Source organism: Pygocentrus nattereri, chromosome 28 (genome assembly GCF_015220715.1).
Source record: "Pygocentrus nattereri isolate fPygNat1 chromosome 28, fPygNat1.pri, whole genome shotgun sequence".
Classification (NCBI taxonomy): Eukaryota; Metazoa; Chordata; class Actinopteri; order Characiformes; family Serrasalmidae; genus Pygocentrus; species Pygocentrus nattereri.
Window position 1 is genome coordinate 22,253,450 of NC_051238.1, and position 22,049 is coordinate 22,275,498.

General features: G+C 42.1%; 2 protein-coding genes across 4 annotated transcripts; one reads left to right on the plus strand and one right to left on the minus strand.

The window, feature by feature from the left end:
- The first annotated feature begins 5,443 nt into the window (after positions 1-5,443).
- slc35d2 (solute carrier family 35 member D2) lies at positions 5,444-16,936 on the plus strand. Of its 3 annotated transcripts, none has more exons than XM_017702751.2 (12): positions 5,444-5,788; positions 7,426-7,459; positions 7,556-7,642; positions 8,144-8,211; positions 8,479-8,550; positions 10,160-10,228; positions 10,335-10,437; positions 11,942-12,034; positions 12,143-12,210; positions 12,319-12,397; positions 15,836-15,918; positions 16,006-16,936. In XM_017702751.2, exons 1-12 carry the CDS (start codon positions 5,670-5,672, stop codon positions 16,151-16,153), a joined length of 1,023 nt encoding a protein of 340 aa, XP_017558240.1. In that variant the 5' UTR covers positions 5,444-5,669; the 3' UTR covers positions 16,154-16,936. The 3 variants fall into 3 exon arrangements, with proteins under 3 accessions (XP_017558240.1, XP_017558242.1, XP_037391585.1); XM_017702753.2 differs by having other exon boundaries at positions 11,942-12,004; XM_037535688.1 differs by lacking the exon at positions 7,426-7,459.
- A 585-nt stretch (positions 16,937-17,521) lies between these two features.
- On the minus strand, positions 17,522-21,532 carry znf367 (zinc finger protein 367). Its single transcript, XM_017702720.2, has 5 exons — positions 20,969-21,532; positions 20,241-20,391; positions 20,035-20,154; positions 19,704-19,842; positions 17,522-19,451 (listed from the first exon to the last, which is right to left on the minus strand). The coding sequence occupies exons 1-5, from the start codon at positions 21,371-21,373 to the stop codon at positions 19,199-19,201; spliced, it is 1,068 nt and encodes a 355-aa protein (XP_017558209.1). The 5' UTR covers positions 21,374-21,532; the 3' UTR covers positions 17,522-19,198.
- Between the last annotated feature and the right edge of the window lie 517 nt (positions 21,533-22,049).

The window sequence follows — 22,049 nt, forward strand, 5'->3', positions numbered from 1 at the left end:
GGGCTCAAGATCTTGGGGAAGATATTTCGGAGGAGACCTGGCGGGCAATATTGTCACGCGTTCATACTTCCTCTGTGAGTGCTAAACACGGGGTAATACAATGTAAACTATTGCATAGGGTATACTGGACCAAAACCAGACTGTCTAGAATTTACAGCAATATTGACCCCAACTGTGACAGATGCCATCAAGGCCCGGCTAATCTATATCACATGTTCTGGACTTGTCCTTTATTACAAACATACTGGAACTCGATATTCAGTTCACTCTCAGGCATTTTGCAAGTGCCTGTTGCTCCCTCTCCAGTTATCGCAATGTTTGGTGTTCTTCCAGTTACTCTCACATTATCTAAACGCAAATCCAATTTGGTAGCTTTTCTGACTCTTTTAGCAAGGCGGCTCATTCTGACCCATTGGAAAAAAGCATATCCTCCCTCTCACACACACTGGATAAAAGACGCGCTGTACTTCATGAAACTCGAAAAAATGAACTACACCCTTAAAGGATCTATAGGTAATTACTACAAAGCATGGGGACCCTTCTTAACACATCTAGATGATGTGGAGCTCTTGGATCATCAAGATTCCAATTAGTTATATTCAAAAAGTGACTCCCTCCAATTTTGTCTTGGGCCGTTGCCTCCTGCCTCCTTTTGTGTCTCTGTTTGTATGATTAAGATGCTATCAACCACTGATTTGTGGTGTTCAAATATTTCACTTTTAATGTAACTGTTTTTTGTCTTTTTTTTTCCCCATTATTTTTTTTTTTTTTTTGTTTTATTATTTGTTTCTTTGTCTGTGTAGGTGTGCAAGTGTATGTTTTTGATGCATATCTTAAACCAACAAATAAAACAATGATAAAAAAACATACAGAATTCTATTCATTCTTTTGCAGGTTAAAATCTGAGGGATCTATGCTAATCTTGTAACTGGTAGCATACAAGATTTTATTGCAGCTGCAAGTTCGGGGACGAGTTTTCTCAGTCTTCAAGTTTTCTCAGTGCTCATCTGTAAAAATAGTACAGTGTAAATCTGACATAACATGACAAAGACATTGTCATGAAACTAAACTGCAGAAACAAAACTGTTTTGAATTCATTCTTTCTGTGATGCTGAGAACCAAACCATTTATCTATCTATCCACCCATTCAGCCTACAGCGGTTTAGCTCCACCCCTTCATATTGAAGTTATGAGGAGTTTTGGATTTCAGTAATATCAGCTGTGGAGAGCTGTTAACTTCATTTTTATTTACAACCTGAATACTAAACACTATTGAGAGTCATTCCACAAATCGAGCGCAATATGAGTCCATAACCTAAAATGCAACGTATAAAATAAGGGACATAATGTCATAATTAACCTGGTGTATGGAAACAAATGAAAGAGATGTTGTATATGTTTATTTTTAGTAAAACAGGCATTTTTACACACACATACAGACCATCAGGGAAGTTCCACCTAAAATATTAACTAAATTTATTATGACATTAGACTGCTGCCATTCGTAACTGTGTGTCTGTTTCCACATTAACAGAAAATGGATCACTTAAAAGCATTTCAAGAAAATTTAAACAATGTTTCTGTGTCCTTGAGTTTTGCTGAACTCTATCACAAGTTTATGTAAACATACTCAGCGTTCTCAGCAGTCGAGGTCAAGAGTGGGCACGTTTTGCTTTTATTCAACAGTGATGATTCGTTGGTTTCTCTGTTCAGAGTCCGTCAAGCATAACATGTCCAACCTGTCACACAGACTGGATATTCACTAGAGTGATGTAGTTAAGTGTTGGAAAATTGCCAATAAAAGGGTGTAGTCTTGATAACAGGATATAAAGCTGTCAGTTTTGCATGAGGGTGAGTTCCCAAATTAGGGTGCCATTTGTGCCACACTGACGCTACTTTTATAAATATGTACAACTCCCATTTCCAGAAAAATGGAGACATTTTGTAAAATACAATAAAAACGTTCATCCCTGATTTGTTCTTTCTACTGAATTATGATTTAACGGATTTAACTGACACAAGTGCAAAGAAATGACTTTTAATGATTTGAAAGTACAACCCTGTTGCCCAGTGTATAGAAAGTAAATCATTCATTTTACAAAAATCATTTCTAATACATTTCTGCATTAAATGGTTAAGATGCAGACAAACTGACTGCTCTGCTCAGTGTGCGGGTGATGGGAACTAGACGTCCACCTCTAAAAGCTCCCTCACAGAAAGCCATTACATTAAATGGTTGTGAACTCACTGCCTGCTGTTTGAGATATTGTTTCATGATAGTTTTGTGAAGGTTTTGGTTCTAAAGTATATTTTCAAATCTATTGCCCTGGTTCCTATTCACCACGATCCTATCAACTGACAAGTCAATTTTGGAATCACTGGAACAACCTGAAAAAGAAAGACTATGAACAATTGACAATTGAAAATGAAGACGTATGGACAAGTCATTTCCAAACACTCTTCAAGAAGATCCAGAAGATCCAGACCCAAACTCTGAAATGACATAAAATGCAAAATGACAAAGAGAACTTGAGAAACTAAAACTGACTATTAACAGTGACCAAAACCCTTTAGACTTCTCAATTACTGAGCAGGATCTTAATGATAAAATTAACTAACACCAAATAAAGCCTGTGGGTCTGATGGTGTCCTAAATGAGATGCTAAAATATACGACTTCTAAATTTCGTCTGGCTATTCTAAATTTGTTTAATCTGGTTCTGAGTGTAGGTTACTTCCCTGAAATCTGGAATCATGGACTGATAACCCCGATCTTTAAAAGTGGAGACAAATTGGACCCTAATAACTACAGAGGCTTCTGTGTGAATAGTAATCTGGCGAAGTTGCTGTGCAGCATTTTAAACTCTAGATTCCTGAACCTCCTTATGGAGCACAGTGTCTTGAGTAAAAGTCAAATTGGATTTTTACTAAATTCCCGCACCACCGATCATATTTACACCCTACACACCCTAATTGATAAATACATCGTCCAAAATAAAACCAAAATCTTTGCATGCTTTATTGACATAATAAAGGCTTTTGGTTCTATTTGGCACCAAGGACTATTCTACAAACTTATAGAAAGTGGTGGAGGGGGTAAAACATATGATCAAATTTAATCATCGTACACAGAAAATAAATGCAGCATAAAATCTGGCAATAAACAAACAAATTCCATCTCCCAGGAGCGTGGAGTGAGACAGGGCTGCTGTTTAAGCCCAACTCTATTTAATATCTACATTGATGAATTGGCAAGTCCACAGCTCCCGGTCTCACTCTGCATAAATCGCAGATTAAATTCCTGCTCTATGCAGATGACCTGGTTCTGCTGTCCCCCTCAGAACAGGGCCTACAGCAGAACCTGGACCTGCTGGAGCAGTACTGCCAGACCTGGGCCCTGGCAGTAAACCTGAAAAAGATTAATATAGTGATATTTCAGAAAGGATCCAGATCTCAGGGAAAACAACTCACATTTAGGTTAGGCACAAACCAGATTAATCACTCCTCAAGCTATAATTATTCAGGCCTCAAAATCAGGTCTTCAGGTCATTTCCATCAGGCAGTGAGTGAACTGAGAGAAAAAGCTTGCAGGGCTTTCTTTGCCATAAAACATCATATTTTTGTAGAAATTCCCATCAGAATTTGGATAAAAATATTTGAGTCAGTAACTGAACCAATTGCTCTTTATGGCAGTGAAGTGTGGGGTCCGCTAACCAATCAGGAATTTCACAGAATTGAGACTCTGCATGCAGTTTTGCAAAAACATTTTAAAAGTGCACAGAAACACCACCAACAATGCATGCAGAGCAGAATTAGGTCAGTACCCACTAATTATAAAAATACAAAAAAGGGCAATCAAATTTTGGATGCACCTAAAAATAGCGACCCCCACTCATATCATTATAAAGCTCTGCAGTACCAGGAGTTGAGCAAAGACAACAGTCCCCTCACTCAGCTGGTCCTGAACCACACACTAACCTGCACTAACACACACTCACACACACTAACACACACTAACACTCAACAGGCTCAGGATCAGAAAAACAAAACCAATCTGATCAGAACCAACCAAACTACACAACATCTGAGAGAAAAATAGAGAGACAACTGGGAAACTCAAACTAAATCACAAAGTAAAATGCAGAGTTATCTGGCCCTAAAAAGACAGTTTACGGTGGCAGAGTACCTGAGTACAGTGACTGATCTGAGACTGAGGACCACCCTGATGATTACACTGTGGCAGAGTACCTGAGTACAGTGACTAATCTGAGACTGAAGACCACCCTGATGACTACACTGTGGCAGAGCACCTGAGTACAGTGACTGATCTGAGACTGAGGACGACCCTGATGACTACACTGTGGCAGAGTACCTGAGTACAGTGACTGATCTGAGACTGAGGACCACCCTGATGACTACACTGTGGCAGAGTACCTGAGTACAGTGACTGATCTGAGACTGAGGACCACCCTGATGACTACACTGTGGCAGAGTACCTGAGTACAGTGACTGATCTGAGACTGAAGACCACCCTGATGACTACACTGTGGCAGAGCACCTGAGTACAGTGACTGATCTGAGACTGAGGACCACCCTGATGACTACACTGTGGCAGAGTACCTGAGTACAGTGTCTGATCTGAGACTGAGGACCACCCTGATGACTACACTGTGGCAGAGTACCTGAGTACAGTGACTGATCTGAGACTGAAGACCACCCTGATGACTACACTGTGAGAGACAGATAGAGAGACACAGAGAGAGAGAGACAGACAGAGAGAGAGACAGAGAGAGAGAGACAGAGAGAGAGACAGAGAGAGAGAGAGAGAGAGAGAGAGAGAGAGAGACCCTGTTCCTGAGATGGGTTAAGACACCTGTGACTTTCCCCTCTCACTCTGGCTGAGATGGGGTTATATTTTTGTTTATTTATTACATACAAATAAAAGAAAGTTGGAAAGTCTGTGTGTGTGTGTGTGTGTGTGTGTGTGTGTGAGCTCTGTGTGTGAGCTCTGTGTGTGTGTGTGTGAGCTCTGTGTGTGAGCTCTGTGTGTGTGTGTGAGCTCTGTGTGTGTGTGTGTGTGTGTGTGTGAGCTCTGTGTGTGTGTGTGTGAGCTCTGTGTGTGAGCTCTGTGTGTGTGTGTGAGCTCTGTGTGTGAGCTCTGTGTGTGTGTGTGTGTGTGTGTGAGCTCTGTGTGTGTGTGTGTGTGTGTGTGTGTGTGTGAGCTCTGTGTGTGAGCTCTGTGTGTGTGTGTGTGTGTGTGTGTGTGTGAGCTCTGTGTGTGTGTGTGAGCTCTGTGTGTGTGTGTGTGTGAGCTCTGTGTACACATCTGACTGCATTATTATTATTATTATTATCACGACGTGTGACGGCTCTCGCGGAACGGCTACTGAATTATTTGAGCGGCGCTTTTCTGCCACCTAGCGGCCTCGGCTGACACTGCACTTCCCTGAGCCTCCGAGTAAGCGAGTGGGTGTGGGTGAGTGAACTTTACAGAGACCCTCCTGAACCAGTTTAGCGGCTTGTACCAGCTCACTAACACCGTGTTCACACCCCGAGGGAGTGCGTGTGTGCGCAGCCTCACCAGCAGGGTAAACGGGTGACATGGCTGCAGTATTTACACGACAACCTTAAAACGACAGGTTACCGGAAGCGCCATGTACTCGCAGCAAGATGTCAAGAGCTCCTGCCTCAAGACCAGACCAGACCGTGAAGCTCCTGTCTGCTGCTTTTTATGCCGCCAGCTCCTTCCTCATCATCGTGGTCAACAAGACGGTTTTAACCAACTACCGGTGAGTTGGAGCTCTTAGTCTCTTCACGAGCGTTACTGTCCACTTCCACTCACCTGTAGCCCGGATCCACGAGCACAGCGTGTCCCAACTTCAGGTTCTCACCAGATCACTTTAGATTAAACCCTTCATTCTCTAAAAAATGACAGTCTGTGGGATTCAGTTCCTCGTGTTTGTATTATAATACACGTCTTACAAATACGCTTTGTTTTCTTAGTAATGGGAATTTCAGGCTTAAATGGTTCTTCACATGGTTCTTTACACGGTTCTTCAGATTCAGAGAGAATGTCTTTTATAAGGTTCTGTGTAGAACATTTCCGAAAATGGTTCTATATAGCACCAAGAAGGGTTCCCCTCTTGTGACAAGCTTATAACAACAACAACAACAACAGTCTTTATTTTGGCCAGTGGCAGCTCAAAGTGCAGGTGATCAAGCTTAACAGAAGGAATTAGAAGAAATTATGAGAACTGATTTGAAATCGTATGACACGAAAAAGATGAACACCAAGAGCGGCAGAGAGATACCTTTTCAAAGGCATAATACGTGAAATGGTCTCTCCCCGTTATTTCTGTGTTTAATGGACAGTATGTGCAGATCTAAGATCACGTGCTGGACCACAAACAGCCAGACGTTCTGCGATGTAAGCAGGTGCTTTAAGGCCATTCAGAGCCTTAAGACCTAGTAGCAGAACTTTAAAATCTACCCCGACAGATACAAGCAGCCAGTGTGGCTCTTTCTGATCTGATTTCTTGTTTTTTGGCTTTCTTAGGTTGTGCCCTGCCGCGTTTTGTATGAGTTATAGAGGATGGTTTGACACCAGAACGACAGAAGAATCCTTTTTGGTGCTATATGGAACCGTTGTCTTTACTAAAGAACTATTAAAGAACCATCTTTTTCAAGAGTGTAGTTATAATTGTTTATTTTCTAGTGTTATAATGACGATGTGTGGAAAAGTCCTCAAACTGCATGAGCTCAGCAGACAGTCTACTGAGTTTACCCCTCTGTCTGGACCGTTGTCTGAACATCTTAAAGCAGCACTTCAATGAGATTTTTCACTACAAGAGGGCAGTCATGGGCTGGAGGTCAGGGAAGCAGCCTCGTGACCGGAAGTTCGCCGGTTCGATCCCCAGAGCCGACAGCACATGACTGAGGTGTCCTTGAGCAAGACACCTAACCCCCAACTGCTCCCTGGGTGCTGTGGATTGGGCTGCCCACCGCTCCGGTCAAGTGTGCTCACTGCCCCCTAGAGTGTGTGTGCTCACTAGTGTGTTTGTGGTGTTTCACTTCACGGATGGGTGAAATGCGGAGGTGAAATTTCCCAGTTTGTGGGACTAATAAGGGTCTCTTAATCTGAGTGGTTTTAGTCCTGTAGTCCATCTAGACTGCATGGTCTCATAGTTTTCCTGCTCTAACATAAATTATTAAGCTCAAGACTTGATTATTAACCAATGATGGGGACCACAAGACTAACAGTAGGACACTGCACTGGGTTATAGATGACAATAACAAAGTAATAACGTTACAGTGTTACATATTGATTGATTCATAGTTGGTTACTGATTCATTAGGGCTAAAAATACTTGTATAAGTGTATAATTCATTTGTGGGCCAGCAACTAAAATGCACTTCCTTTGTACAGATTTCCCTCGTTCATGTTCCTTGCAGTTGGACAGGTCAGGGTTTTACTGCATTTTTGTTTATGAATCTATACTGTGGACTGTCACAAAGCGTTGACAGTATTTGAGAGTTGTTTTTTTTTCTCCCCTCAGATGGCTTTCACCATCATCATTCTTTACTCAGCCAAAGTCTGCAAAGCGGTCAGTTTTCAGGATTTTGACAAAAGCTTACCAAGAAAGGTGAATGTGATTCATTTATTTTAATATTGATGGTTTTACACTGTTAGAAATAATCATACTGTGCAGATACATGATTCATTCATCAAGGTACAAACAATGTAAATGTACCATCAAAGGTACAGCAGTGGCTTTAAGAGTTTTTCCAGGTGAAAAGTAGATATTTGTACCTTTTCATAGCGGAATGTTTTAAAACAAAGCGGTAACATTATAAAGCCTGGAGGCGAGGCGGGGTGTGTGGAGTCAATACAGCTTAGAACAGATCATTTCAGTGGATTATGGTTCAGTTATGTTCCCTGATTAAAGGTACTGGGATGTACCCCTGAGGGTACCACCACAGTGACAAGAGGGGCACTGCCCCAGTGACAGTGCCGTACCTTTTTTTCTGACAGTGTACGCATGTTTAGATTTCTGTAATATTTACATTTGCAGATAACTAAATAAGAACCGTCTCATATGGCCTCTTGACCAATCTTCTTGTTATGTGGTGTTTTTTTTCTCCAGATTTTTCCTTTGCCATTACTCTATGTTGGAAATCATGTAACAGGACTGGGAAGCACAAAGAAATTAAGGTATTAAGGTGTTTAACATTTATTATTCAGGTCATAAATCTAGGAACAGCTAAGATTTGTCTGAATATTGGAGCATTTAATCCAAAATTATTGTGTTTAATTGTGTTTAGCTTTGTTAATAATAGCTCTGTAAAGAGCCACAAGGAATGTCTCTGCCTGCCACTGACGTGTTTTCTATTATCTTTCCATCTGAATGTGGAACTATGTACTTTTAGTAATAGAAGCTCATTTTGGTGACCGGCTGTCATGTTCCTCTCTGCCTTACAGCTTGCCGATGTTCACTGTGCTAAGAAAATTCACTATTCTACTGACAATGATTATGGAGTCAAAAATATTGAGGTATGTATCAAGAAAGACCTCCAAGTGGAATGATTTGGAGTCTTGTAGGTGTCTGGCATTGTAGCTATTTAAAAAAAACACCAAGAACCAGTTCTTATAGTCCGCCGTAGTGCTTTATGAACTCAAAATGCTGCGACTGTTTGAATATAAATGAATATAATTCCAATTCAAGCATATACAATCTGCATCTTTGGGTGAATTCTGCTATTAAATTGTCTGCTTAATTCTGCAGAAACTATTAAAATGTAAACAAAATCGTTTAGATTGGTTTGATGTGTAATAGTTCATTGTAGAGAAACTTATACTCAATTTTTTTTTAAAGTGGTGGTGGTGGGAACCAGGGGTCACGATGTCTACAAGGCAAATATAGTCATTTTATTTACTATCCAAAATAAGTAGTGAACCTCCACGCTGCTTTGGGCGCTGTTTTCCTTGCACACAACTCAGCATGTGTTTAAAAAAGGCTTTTTAGTCCAAAAACATTAGAAAACTGTCACAAAATGTAAAAAATCTGAGGCATCAGGCAATGCATTCACAACCATTTTGATGAATTTTCTCTGAGGTGGCATTAAATGCTTTGGGCGTCTGTTTCCCATCACCCTCATAAACAATTCTGACTCGGAACGTTTCTCTAGAATTTCACATCACACCACTCTGAATTGCTTCCAGTTTCATTCCATTCATTCCATTCATTCCATTTCTTTGGTCTACCATGATAGGATGTGAACTTGCTTCCTTGTGATTGTACATGAGGCACTTTGTCACTTGGTCACTGCGCATTGACGGTTCATTTAATTCCTTCAGTATTACTATGTTTGCTTTGTTTATCAGACCAACAGTAACACCAGAGAAATGTTTGATTTATTGTATATAGAGCTCAGCTGGAATAGAAATCCATCAGTGATCTTTTTGTTTGGGTATGCAGGCTATACACACTCGCCGGCCACTTTATTAGGTACAACCTTGCTAGTAAAAGGTTGGACCCCCTTTTGCCTTCAGAACTGCCTTAATTCTTCATGGCACACTTTCAACAAGGTGTTGGAAACGTTCCTCAGAGATTTTGGTTGGTTATTTGAGTTCCTGTTGCCTTTCTATCATCTGGAACCAGTCTGCCCATTCTCCTCTGACCTCTCACATCAACAAGGCATTTTCGTCCACACAACTGACCGCTCACTGGATATTTTCTCTTTTTCTGACCGTTCTCTGTAAACCCTAGAGATGGTTGTGCGTGAAAATCCCAGTAGATCAGCAGTTTCTGAAATACTCAGACCAGCCCGTCTGACACCAACAACCACGCCACGTTCAAAGTCCCTTAAATCCCCTTTCTTCCCCGTTCTGATGCTCGGTCTGCACTTCAGCAAGTTGTCTTGACCACCTCTACATGCCTAAATGCATTCAGTTGCGGCCGTGTGATTGGCTGATCAGCTATTTGTGTTAACAAGCAACTGAACGGGTGTACCAGTAAAGTGGCCGGTGACTGTAGTTACATCCAAATAATGTACCTGGAACATACTGTTTTACATTTTTTGTTGATATGAAAAGTATATTGTATATATTGTACCTAATAAAGCGTCCAGTGAGTGTATGTGAAAGCCTTTTAATCTTACAGGACAACGTTTTCACCTCAGCTGGTGTGCAGTGTGTTAGCCATTGTGTTTGGGGCACTGGTCGCCGCGAGGTACAGTAATCTATTCATAATTCCCTGATCAGCATGTCTACTTTATTTCAGCAGTGTGGTAGAGATATTTCAGAATCATAAGTAACATTTTCTTAAATGTGTTTAGTTCTGACCTGGCATTTGATGCAGAAGGATACACTTTTGTTCTACTCAACGATGTCTTCACAGCTGCCAATGGCGTTTACACAAAGAAGAAACTGGGGGTTGAGGTATGTGTCTAATGTAACTTGTTGTTTTAGTGTGACAGTCGTTTAATATAATAGCAATTACTTTGTAATTAATAGTAACATGTAATTGCTGTCATATGAAATGTACCTCATATCTCTTGCTAAATTTCCTTCGGGATCAATAAAGTATCCGTCCGTCCGTCCGTCCGTCCGTCCGTCCGTCCGTCTATCTATCTATCTATCTCCCCCTGTTTATACTTTTGCTTTTCTTTAACATTTGGACACACCAGCTGCACTTTTCATTATGGGAATAATTCATGATGACTGGATCAATAACAATAGTCCAAATAAACTTGGAACTGAACGCTTCTTACATTCTTAACAATAAAGGTGCTATAAAAGAACCACTTTTGATTCCCTGAAGAACCATGCTTTTTACACTCACAAGAGATTTGTGAGTGTGAAGAATCTTTAAGGAACCGTCACATAATGAATAGGTTCTGTGCCAGTGTAAAGCGAACACCACCAATTTACAAAAACTGCATAATTAAATAGTTAAAAGCCAAGTGGTTTGATGTGAGATGCGTCATTCTGGAGAGGCTTACCATCTCAGACTTTGTGGTGGTGATACACACTTGAAAAAGATGGTTCTTCAAGGGTTCTATAGTAAAGAAAATGGGTCTATATGGAACCATAAACACTCAAAGAACCCTTTGCATGAGTAAAGTTAAATGACAGTATGCTATAGATGGTTCTTTTGAAAATGGCTCTATATAGCACTAAAAAGGGTTCTTTTGTTGTTACGATCAAGTCTGTAACAATAGAAGAACCTGTTTCAAAAAAGGTTCTATATAGCACCGTATAAAACACATTCTCCATCAATCTGAAGGATGCGTAAACAACACTAAAGAACACTTTCATCAAGCAAATGGTTCCTTGAGTGTTTATGGTTCCATATGGCACCATGTTTTCTTACTGAAGAACCCTAGAACGATTTTTCTTACGTGTGTAGGTTTGCGTTCTTTATGCTATTTGTAAATGATTAGATGATGCAGAAATGTATTGAATTCCACTTTAAAGGTTCTTCCTATTATATAAAAAACGTTCTTCACACTCACACATCTCATTTAAAAAATGGCTCTCTAAAGACCTACCCATTGAAATCTCTAGAGAACCTAAATTGTTTTTTCTCAGGCCTTTCACAAAGAACACTTTTCAGCATCTTTGCTTTTAATCCATATACATGAAAGTTGAGTTGAGTTTTCTTTCGCCTACAAAGTTACAGGTTCAAAGATACGAAGTTCTGTTACCACAGCGACGATATGTTCCCACACGTACTGTAATAGAAATGACTTTAATGACAAACACTAAAAAAGCCAGGTCATATAGAGTGACTGTACATTTCATTGTGCCATATTTATCTAGGAAAACTGGTGAAAACTTGTCCTGAATATTGAGCCTTTTCCACTAAGCAAACACTGGATTTATCTCTCACCAATTAACTCTGACTTTCGGTTGTGCTGATGTATTGTTCTGCTCTCGAAAGGGCCTTGGCAAGTATGGGATTTTGTTCTACAACGCATTCATCATCATTATACCCACTGCTTTGGTGAGTGCCTACACAGGAGATTTAGAAAAGGTAAATGACTGAACGAGTGACTGAAGGATTATGTGAATAAGTCGTTAGAAAAATGTGATGCAGCTGCATTAACACGAAACCATTCATCTTGTCATGCTTTCTTTTTAGGTCATCGCCTTTAAAGGGTGGATGTCCCTGAGTTTCAATTTGTATTTTCTGCTCTCTTGTGCCATGGGGTACGTCACTCTTCATCTGGCCATTTTCTAAATGAAACGCAGCTCTTTTAACAGTTCCAGCTGGCCTTTAACAAGCGCTGTAGTAACTTTAATGTTTTATCATTTCAGGTTCGTTTTGATGTACTCTATCGTTCTGTGCAGCTATTACAACAGTGCCTTAACCACTACAGTCATTGGAGCAGTTAAGGTTTGTAGTTCGTCTATTTTCTTCCTTTTAAACTGCATTAGATCTTTTGAACTTTGTCTTTCATACTGTCTCTTGAATCTCATCAAATTCTTCTAATAGTCTAATAGACATTTGATTATTGATAATTGCCGAGGAACATGCATAAGCATGGCCAGACAGGCAGAGGCAGGCACAAAATATTCAAAAGTAGGCTGACATGCCAGAGATCAGTGTGGCTTAGATTGCACAAACGTTGACAAGACATTGGAAAGCGAGTATCTGAGGGATATGTAGTCCATATTGTGTAATGGTTTTGTCCTGGTGCTGAACAGGTCCCAGTAGTTAGTAGGTGGCACTTTAAAGGTGCAGTATGTAAGATTTAGGGGGATCTATTAGCAGGAATGGAATATAGTACCGTGTTTTCTTTAGTGTTTATTCACCTGTAACATGGAATTGCTTTGCTTTTGTTGAGCCCTTTAATCTACATAGGGAGTAGGTCCTCTTCCAACATGTTGCGCCACCATGTTTCTACAGTAGCCCAGAACAGGCCAGTGGTGGACAGTAACTGAGTAAATGTAATTCGTTTCTGTACTTAAGTAGTTTTTCCGTGTATCTGTACTTTACTTAAGTTTTTCCATTTTGGAAGATTTTTTACTTTCACTCCACTACATTTCAGAGTCTAATATCCGACTTTTTACTCCTACATTTTGAGAAATCTGTCGTTCCTTTTGGTTTCTGTGTGTATAAAAACGTAACATGTCAAAACGAAAGAAGCGCAAAGCCAGAGCACCAATCAGGGCCCAGCGGTCACTTTGTTTAGAGCTTGTTTTGACCTGTTGGTCATACCGACCCAGTGCAGCACGCAGTTCAACATCAGGGCAGCAGTGTAAAAAATTTGGGAGCACATACGTCACATTCATACAAACTCTTTCATTTTATAGTAAATTAGTTTGGGCTAGTTTATGTTTATGAACAGAGGCCTACAGATCAACACAGTAAAGGAAAACTTATTTGTGATCCTGAGTTTAAAGCCAGTTTTTATTCAGCTTGTAACTAATTTACAAAGTAATCTTAAACTGAAACTTTGCTTGTGTGTAAAAAGTGATTTCAGAGCCACTCGGTTCTCCCTGATGGAAACTGTTTACCTTCAGTGTTTTGTGCTTCTGATCATTTTAATAGACGTCAGCGTCACTAATTAATGACGTTCTATTAAAAGACTGGTTTACCAAGAGAGACGCTGGAGGACTTTCACCTGAAATGAGTTCATGAAGCCAGTCTGGTTATAAAAATGATAACAGGACATCAGAGCCAGAATTACTCTTTTAGTACTTTTACTTTCAATACTTAAGTACATTTGAAAGCAAATACTTTGGTACTTTTACTCAAGTGGAGGTCTGGAGTAAGGACTTCTACTTTTACTGGAGTAATATTTTACCTTGGGTGTCTCGACTTTAACTCAAGTACATGATTTGTGTACTTCGTCCACCTCTGGAACAGACAAATTTGGGGGGGGGGGGGGGGGGGGGGGGTATTCAGTTGGTTGCAATCTACAAACTCAACACTAGGTGCCAGTAAATATTGCACAGTGGTCTTTTAAGCACTGACAGGCTGACCTGAGGGAGGAGTGGCTAAGGACTTGCAACAGCATCTGCCATGAATGACCCCGAACAGTAGGAGGGGTAGAGAGCATTCAGGCACATGTACTAAGACGACTTTTCCTTTGAGGGTTTAGTTGCACGTGTGGGTTCCTATGAAGTCTGAGCTGATCTATTTGGAAGAGGAAGATGGAAAACAATTACTTGGGTTTGAATTTCAGCTGTTACAGTGAACTGTTGGAGCCCATGCATTCCTAAGCTTTCCGGGCTTCAGAGAAGATGTTCAAAAGTATCCACACATCTCTTTTAATTAGTAAATAAACTCATTTTAAGGTGCATCCATTGCTGGCGTTTGTGGAAAAACTCTAGAAAATCATTGCCAATACAACATGCCCAATGCTGAGCATCAGCTAGAGGGGTGTAAAGGCCCCCAGCATTGGGCTGTGGAGCAGTAGAACTGTGATACAGCTTTATTTAATACCTTTGGGAGAGTTGGAGTAGTGTTTGTGATCCAGAACTAACATCATCATTACCTGACCTCACTGCTGCTCTGGTGGCTGAATGCAATCAAATCCTCACTGTAATGTTCTAGCCCTCCCAGAAGTGTGGAGGCGGTTGTAATTGCAAAAGGGGACAAATTTCCTATTAATACCCTTGATTTCAAAAGAAATGTTGGATGAGCAGGTGTCTACAGATTTTTCAGCATATTGAGTCAGTTTCCTGGACACGTCGCATCTGAGCTAAGATTAAATTGTAGCATCAATAGTCATTTACTGTAAAAAGACCTTTTTAGTTTAGGATTAAGCTAGAAAGTATACTGTACACTCACCAGCCACTTTATTAGCTTGCTAGTAAAAGGTTGGACCCTCTTTTGCCTTCAGAACTGTCTTAATTCTTTGTGGCACACTTTCAACAAGGTGTTGGAAACGTTCCTCAGAGATTTTGGTTGGTTATTTGAGTTCCTGCTGCCTTTCTATCATCTGGAACCAGTCTGCCCATTCTCCTCTGACCTCTCACATCAACAAGGCATTTTCGTCCACACAACTGACCGCTCACTGGATATTTCCTCTTTTTCGGACCGTTCTCTGTAAACCCTAGAGATGGTTGTGCGTGAAAATCCCAGTAGAAAGTCCCTTAAATCCCCTTTCTTCCCCGTTCTGATGCTCGGTCTGCACTTCAGCAAGTTGTCTTGACCACCTCTACATGCCTAATAAAATGGCCAGTGAGTGTAGCTTGCAGATTTCTGATAGTATTGTGCAATGTAAACTGTAAATTTGTAGTTTCTTAATTCTATTTTTATTTTTTATAGTTTTCTGCTAACAGACGCCTTGTTTATTTATTTATTTATATGGTATATCTTATATTTTGTATTTTGTATGACGCACATCTTTGTCTACTTACTGCTCTTTATCTGCTTACTGTGTATTCTGCTGTAACAATGTAAATTTGCCCCAGTGGGATAATAAAAGTCTATCCTATCCTCCTATCCTATGTGGGAAAAATATTTCAAAGTGACGTGTCAGTTCTATAGTCCATCAGATTTAATCATCCACAAATCTGAATCGATAGACTTCTGACTTCAGTCCTTGCTTTTCATTCTGAATGCTTCGGTTTAAGGTTTGGCCTCACACTTTGTTTCCTAATTCTTATAGCTCTCGTTGAGTTTTGTTGAATGGAGGCAGATGCCTTCCTCTTTTAAGTTTTGGTTCCCCTGTGTTTCTTCCTCTTGCTCTTTTTCCTACCACTCTCACCCTGAGCTTACTCATGAGGGGCTTAGGTCTTGATTTCTGTTGGTTATTAAAGTACTGTCTAAATCTAAGCTGGACCTGAATTGAGTTCTGAACATTCTTTTCACTTTTCATAGAATGTGGCTGTCGCCTACATTGGCATGTTCATCGGAGGAGACTATGTCTTCTCGTGGGCAAACTTTGTAGGACTAAATATATGGTAAGATACTTTAACCACTCTAAACAGCCGATGTTCGCGATGTGAAAAAAAAATCATTTTTACTTTTTCTTTTTTACTCTCCTTCAGTATCACTGGTGGCTTGGTGTACTCATACCTGACCTTCCAAAGTACCTCTTCTGCACAAACCACAAACCAAGAAGAGGACAAACTGAGAGTTCCTGTGGTAGAGGAGCTGCAGGACAGAGCTGAGAAAAGACCACTCACTGCAGTCTGAAATGTAGACTGTAACCCATAAAGCTGCCGTCCGGTGTTTGTGTTTACATTAAACACTAATCATTATAGACTAATGTATTGATGACAGACAGTGTGCAGTCCATATGTACCTGGACTATCTATAGATTTGAACTCTGACTAAGAAGTTAAAGTGCTGACTATCAGCATCAGTTCAGTTTATGTGCAGCTTTAATGTACTGTATGTCTCTACTGGCTGTATGAAATGGAGATTATAGCTGTTTTTATACCTAGTCCCGCTGTTTTAGGGGCTGTAATTGGACGGTTGGTTGTTCATCTGTTTCTAGATGACATCTGCAGTCTCTTGCTTTTCTCTTGACACCAATGAAGCATCAAAGCCAGTAAAGCCATCATGAAGCTAACTAAATCAACCAAGACAGCCAAAATATTAGGCATCACAATCAGTGAGCACCATCGTAAGCCAGTATGTAAAACACTTACCACAATATACAAACCAGTTAGCAAGAGCCTGAAAGGTTGTTGACGAAACTGACTCACTGTTTCTTTTCTGACTTGTATAGAATAGTCTACTCAGATACAATTCCCCAAATCTCATGGGATGGCCCCTCACCTTACAGCATGAGTCACCCCAAATGGAGTTGTATGCACAGGTTTGGGCATCCCTGCTTTTGATGTGACAAAAGGAACGTACTCACCGGCCACTTTATTAGGTACACCTTGCTAGTAAAAGGCTGGACCCCCTTTTGCCTTCAGAACTGCCTTAATTCTTCATGGCACACTTTCAACAAGGTGTTGGAAACGTTCCTCAGAGGTTTTGGTTGGTTATTTGAGTTCCTGTTGCCTTTCTATCATCTGGAACCAGTCTGCCCATTCTCCTCTGACCTCTCACATCAACGAGGCATTTTCGTCCACACAACTGACCACTCACTGGATATTTCCTCTTTTTCGGACCGTTCTCTGTAAACCCTAGAGATGGTTGTGTGTGAAAATCCCAGTAGATCAGCAGTTTCTGAAATACTCAGACCAGCCCGTCTGGCACCAACAACCACGCCACGTTCAAAGTCCCTTAAATCCCCTTTCTTCCCCGTTCTGATGCTCAGTCTGCACTTCAGCAAGTTGTCTTGACCACCTCTACATGCCTAAATGCATTGAGTTGCGGCCGTGTGATTGGCTGATTAGCTATTTGTGTTAACAAGCAACTGAACGGGTGTACCAGTAAAGTGGCCGGTGAGTGTAGTTACATCCAAATAATGTACCTGGAACATACTGTTTTACATTTTTTGTTGATATGAAAAGTATATTGTATATGTATATGTGTGTCCATTTAAGACAATAATAATGATTTTGATTGCATTGGGGTTCATAAATCATGACTAATAGAGCACAGATGTTGTCAGTCATTTATGGTATTTAATGAAAACCAGCAGTTCTAACACTAAGGATTATCTATGGGAAAATGCCTGCTTTACACATTTACAATGTCCTTTCCACACAGCAAACTTTCCATGTTACAGATCGAACAACTTGATTTACATTCTGTTGTCACAAAAAACAAAGGCAATCACAAAGGACGCTTCCGAGAATTTAACTTAAAAGGTATACCTTGTGCAGCTTTTCCTAATGACTGTGAAATATATTACTTCTATATATAAGGAAACATACAAGAATTAGGTATACTTAATAAATCTACGTCTCACTGGATGTTGAACTGTAAAAACGTTTTTCCAGTTTTTTTTTTTTTAAACGAGTTCTCACCAGATTAGATTGTTTTGTTAATGAATTCTGAGCACATGGGCATCTGAGTTCATGCAATAAGCCAAAGTTCACTGTACTAACCATCCAATTGTATAAAAGGATTTGAAAAGTGTTTCTGTTATTAGGAAGAAAACTTTAAAAGAAAGTCAATTGATATTAAAGGCTTTGGATGATGAAACCCTTAAATGTAGTGTTTCGGACTATGAATATGCCGTCAGACCACAGAATGCATCAAAATGCAAAACTCTTTGAATTGCCAAAACAAGTGCTATCTCTAGGTTTTAAGTAGAACCTTTTGAAAACTCTTTGTGCTGTCACATTTTGGAAGCTGACAACCACTGACATAACCATTAACCCACTGTTGAACTGCTGAAGTAGAAGTAACTCTAAATGTACATGATTCAGAAGAGCTTGTAACCATGAAGCCTGCTATAAACTAATAAGTGCATATACTGTATGTCAGCGGAAAGTATACGGAGCTTGCTATTTCTATGCTTCTGAGCTCGAGTTAGTCAATGTAACTGCACCGTCTCAAACCTCAAAGCCTTAGGATGACGGCAGGCGGCAGGTCTGAAGAACAAGGGTGGTTGTGAAGACCACTGAAGAGTGAACTAAAGAGACAACAAAGGTCTATGTGCAGCAAATCATACTACTGTTAAATTTCAGGTGCAACTAACAATGTAAAATGAGAGCAGGATTATATAGTCTTTCCTCTCGTTTGTCACCTCATGCTTTCCCTTCGTGGCCAAATACACAGAGCCTATGCTGGTTTCATCTTGACCGGACTGGTTATACCATCGCCAGAGTGCAGTAGGTGAATGCACCCTGTATCACGCCTAAACCCACCTATGTACACAACAAACAATCAAACAAACATGCTCACAACTTGACACACAAACTTGTATGAAAAAAAAAAACAAAAGAAAAACTCGTTACCACAAAAAAAGTGCACAACACAACCAAAACAAAACATGAAACTGATCGTCCGTCTTTCTCTCTCTTTGATAAGCAGAAAAAGAAGAAGAAAAACAAAACAAACATTCTTCATATAAAGATATCTACCATAGTAGCAGCCTAACTTTAAAACTGAAAGCAAAAATAAGGTGCTTGTAGCTTATGCCAACCTCACAGGTGCACTGTTAGGCTGGAAATCCTAGGGTTACAAACACCGAGTAAAATCGCCAGTAATGTAAAATCCCTGTGAAGTGCTGAACTAGGAGGGACGTTAAGAGATCTCACTTGCAATACTTTGCCTGACGCTGGATATTACTCAGCATGGTGCAACCCCAGGCCATAGTTTACACTGGTGAATTCAGGCAGAGAGGTTGTTGGCCAGCTCAATGAGGGCCAGCGCTCCGTGGAGGCGCTCCCTCTGTTCTTGGAGGCGCCGCCGAGCTGCCCCGCCCCCACTGCTGCTCTTCCCCTCCTCTGGTTCCTCCTCTTCCCCTTCATCGGAGGGCAGGAAGTCCATGGGGTCCTGCTGCTCCTGGTCCTCCATGGCAACCTTACTCAGAGTTTTTCCTTTACTTGAGGCAGGGGCTCGCTGCTCTCTCATCTGCCAGTACCTGAGAACGGGATGCAGTTAGGAATGTCTGTTACGTTCACGAACCATGCCAATTCGTTAAATTAAACGAACCAAGACTATCGATGATTTTCCTAAAACTATTAAAGAAAAGTCAAATTCCACTTTTTATTTTCAGCATCTAAGACGATGTTTGGGCTTCGGTTGGCCGGACCCAGATCCTAACTGGTGAAAAATAACAAAACAAACAAACAAAAAAAAACAGTTTCTTTATTATTTGACTAAAATTGCTTACTTCGCTAACCACTCAGCCACGGCCTTGTTGTCAGCCCCCTGGGATTTCCCTGGCTCCCCTGTGGGTTCCTCTCTCTTCAGCCTGGCATATGGGTGCTTGGGGCAGTGTCGATTGGCATGAGTGAAACGGCTGCCGCAGCCTAGTGGTGAAGCAGAAAGGAAAGTTGTTCTTGGTGTCTTCATGTTCAAGCAAAGTGATGACCAACCGTTCTACACAGTTTCAAGCCTGCATGCATTCATTCAGACCATGAACAAGCAGTAATACACACGTAATAACTACGAAGCCGCCTTTGGTTTTTCAATAAACGGCGGGGTCTTGAGTTTCTTCTTACCTTTCTCCGAGCAAACAAAAGGCTTCTCTCCCGTGTGGAGGCGCTGGTGGGTTTTCAGCTGGCCGCTCTGGACGAAGGCCTTTCCACACTCCGGAAAATCGCACAGGTAAGGCCTCTCACCTGCGACACAGGCAAAGGAGATGAGTTTTGCGCTCTCCCGTCTCACCCGCACAGGTTCACGGCAGCCGGGTCGGACGGGGACTTACCCGTGTGCGTCCGCTTGTGCGCCTGCAGCGACTTCTCTCTGGGGAAGACCCGGTTGCAGATGTTGCAGCGGATGCGGCTGGTGGAGTTCTCACCTTCACTGATGAGCTCGCGGACGGTGTCGGCACGAGGACGGCCACGGCGGATCCCGTCCTGAAATGAGACAGAAGGTAAAGGCAGAGGTCAGCATCCTGGGAACAGGTGTGCAGGACCACATCACACAGCTCATCAAAGCAGCACCACGCCAGTGACCAAAAGTGCACCTGAGGGCAAGATCATGAGACTGTAAGCGACGGAGAAGGAGAGCTCTGAGCAGCCCAGAGCCAACTCCATCCTGTTCCTGCCCGCTGCCCTGCTTCTGCAGCAGAGCCATCATGTCCGCTGCTTTTTTGGCGCGCGACGCTGACGTCATTTGAGAAGCCAGCTGCTCCGGTATGGACAGGGTTTTAAAAATCCAGCCTAAACGCGGCTCTTTCAGCGCCGCGGACGAGTTTCGCGCAAAATAACCCTCGATACAGCGCCACGAGCGCGGAAAAGCCTGCCTCCCAACTACTTTCGAGCTGAGACGGAGGGTCTCCGGAGCCCAACGCGCCCCTTTGTTTTTACCCAGTAACAGTAACCGCGGTGTTTCGGGTCTGACGGGCTGCTGATCGCGCGTTTCCCTCCGTCTTCCCACACATTTCCAAACGGACAGGGGAGCCCTCCTGCCCCGCTCCCGCAACCTTCTCACCTTTAAGTGCTCCGCGGAGGAACCGTCCGTCTCCGCGGCGGAGCCGTTCCTGGTGGGGGAGGCGGCTCCGCTCCCCGACCCCGGACTCAGAGTCACGTTGTGCGCGTTTTCCCCCCACTTCCACGGGTAGACCATGAAGTCGCTGAACCCGGGGCTGGTGGGCATCGCCGAATCCGCGGTTTTCGGCTTTATCGGGGTCGTCTTGATGACGGAGACCAGGACCCTTTTTGGAGAGTCGTTGCAAAAAATAACCTGAGGTTGCTTAACGCTGCTGTCAGCCATGGCAGGAGAAGAACACGGGTTTATATCTAAAATTATACAGTAATAAAAAAGTCCCAACGCTTTAGAAACGAAACGTGCTGCGTAAAAGCCTCCACGAAGCAGCCGAAGCGCGGTGAAAAGCATCCAGCGGCAGAAAAAAAGTCAGCGATCCGGACACACGGGCTGTTTCTGCGGAGAAGCGATCATTTCCACAAAGAAACGAAGCAGAAAAACGCGAAAAGGCTCCGTCCGAGTCGGGGGACACGGGTACTTTCCGCCCTTCCCGCTGTCAGGCTCGTTACAGTGACCCGACCCCGTTGCCTCTTTTCCCGCGTTAGAAATCGCGCCTGAGCGGGACGCGACCAATCAGCGGCGAGGATGTTAGAGCCCCGCCGGAGGAGCGGACCAATAGCAGGCGGAGTAACACGGGCAGGGCGAACGCCGGCCAATGGCAGACGTCGAACTGGCCCGAACCGTTTGGACCAATGCGGTTTAAACACTTCAGACCGCGCCGCTGCTTGACTGACAGCTCCCTCAGCCAATAGCGGCGCGCCGTTCGCCTCCCGCGCGCTATAACGGATGTTTACGCTCCTGTTTAAAGGGAACGGGAGAAGGAAGGAGGCGCGAAGGCTTCGGTTATATAAGCAAACCGCCAAAAATACCTTTATACTCTTTATACTCTCAGACTTGATATAAGAAAACCGATTTAGACCACTTGGACACAGTTATCATGAATGGGCTCCTAAAACGTCTGGGTTTAGAATATGGTCTAGTATTTAAACTGCGCCAATGGCGTCGGCTACTGTTGTAAACGGTTTAT

Coding starts and splice junctions, on each gene's coding strand:
- slc35d2 (XM_017702751.2), top strand. CDS start 5,670: ATGTCAAGAGCTCCTGCCTCAAGACCAGACCAGACCGTGAAGCTCCTG. Junction 7,460..7,555: donor TGTTCCTTGCAGTTGGACAG/GTCAGGGTTTTA, acceptor TTCTCCCCTCAG/ATGGCTTTCACCATCATCAT. Junction 7,643..8,143: donor ACAAAAGCTTACCAAGAAAG/GTGAATGTGATT, acceptor TTTTTTCTCCAG/ATTTTTCCTTTGCCATTACT.
- znf367 (XM_017702720.2), bottom strand. CDS start 21,373: ATGCTTTTCACCGCGCTTCGGCTGCTTCGTGGAGGCTTTTACGCAGCA. Junction 20,392..20,968: donor CCTCCGCGGAGCACTTAAAG/GTGAGAAGGTTG, acceptor GTCTCATTTCAG/GACGGGATCCGCCGTGGCCG. Junction 19,843..20,034: donor TTTTGTTTGCTCGGAGAAAG/GTAAGAAGAAAC, acceptor CTTCACCACTAG/GCTGCGGCAGCCGTTTCACT.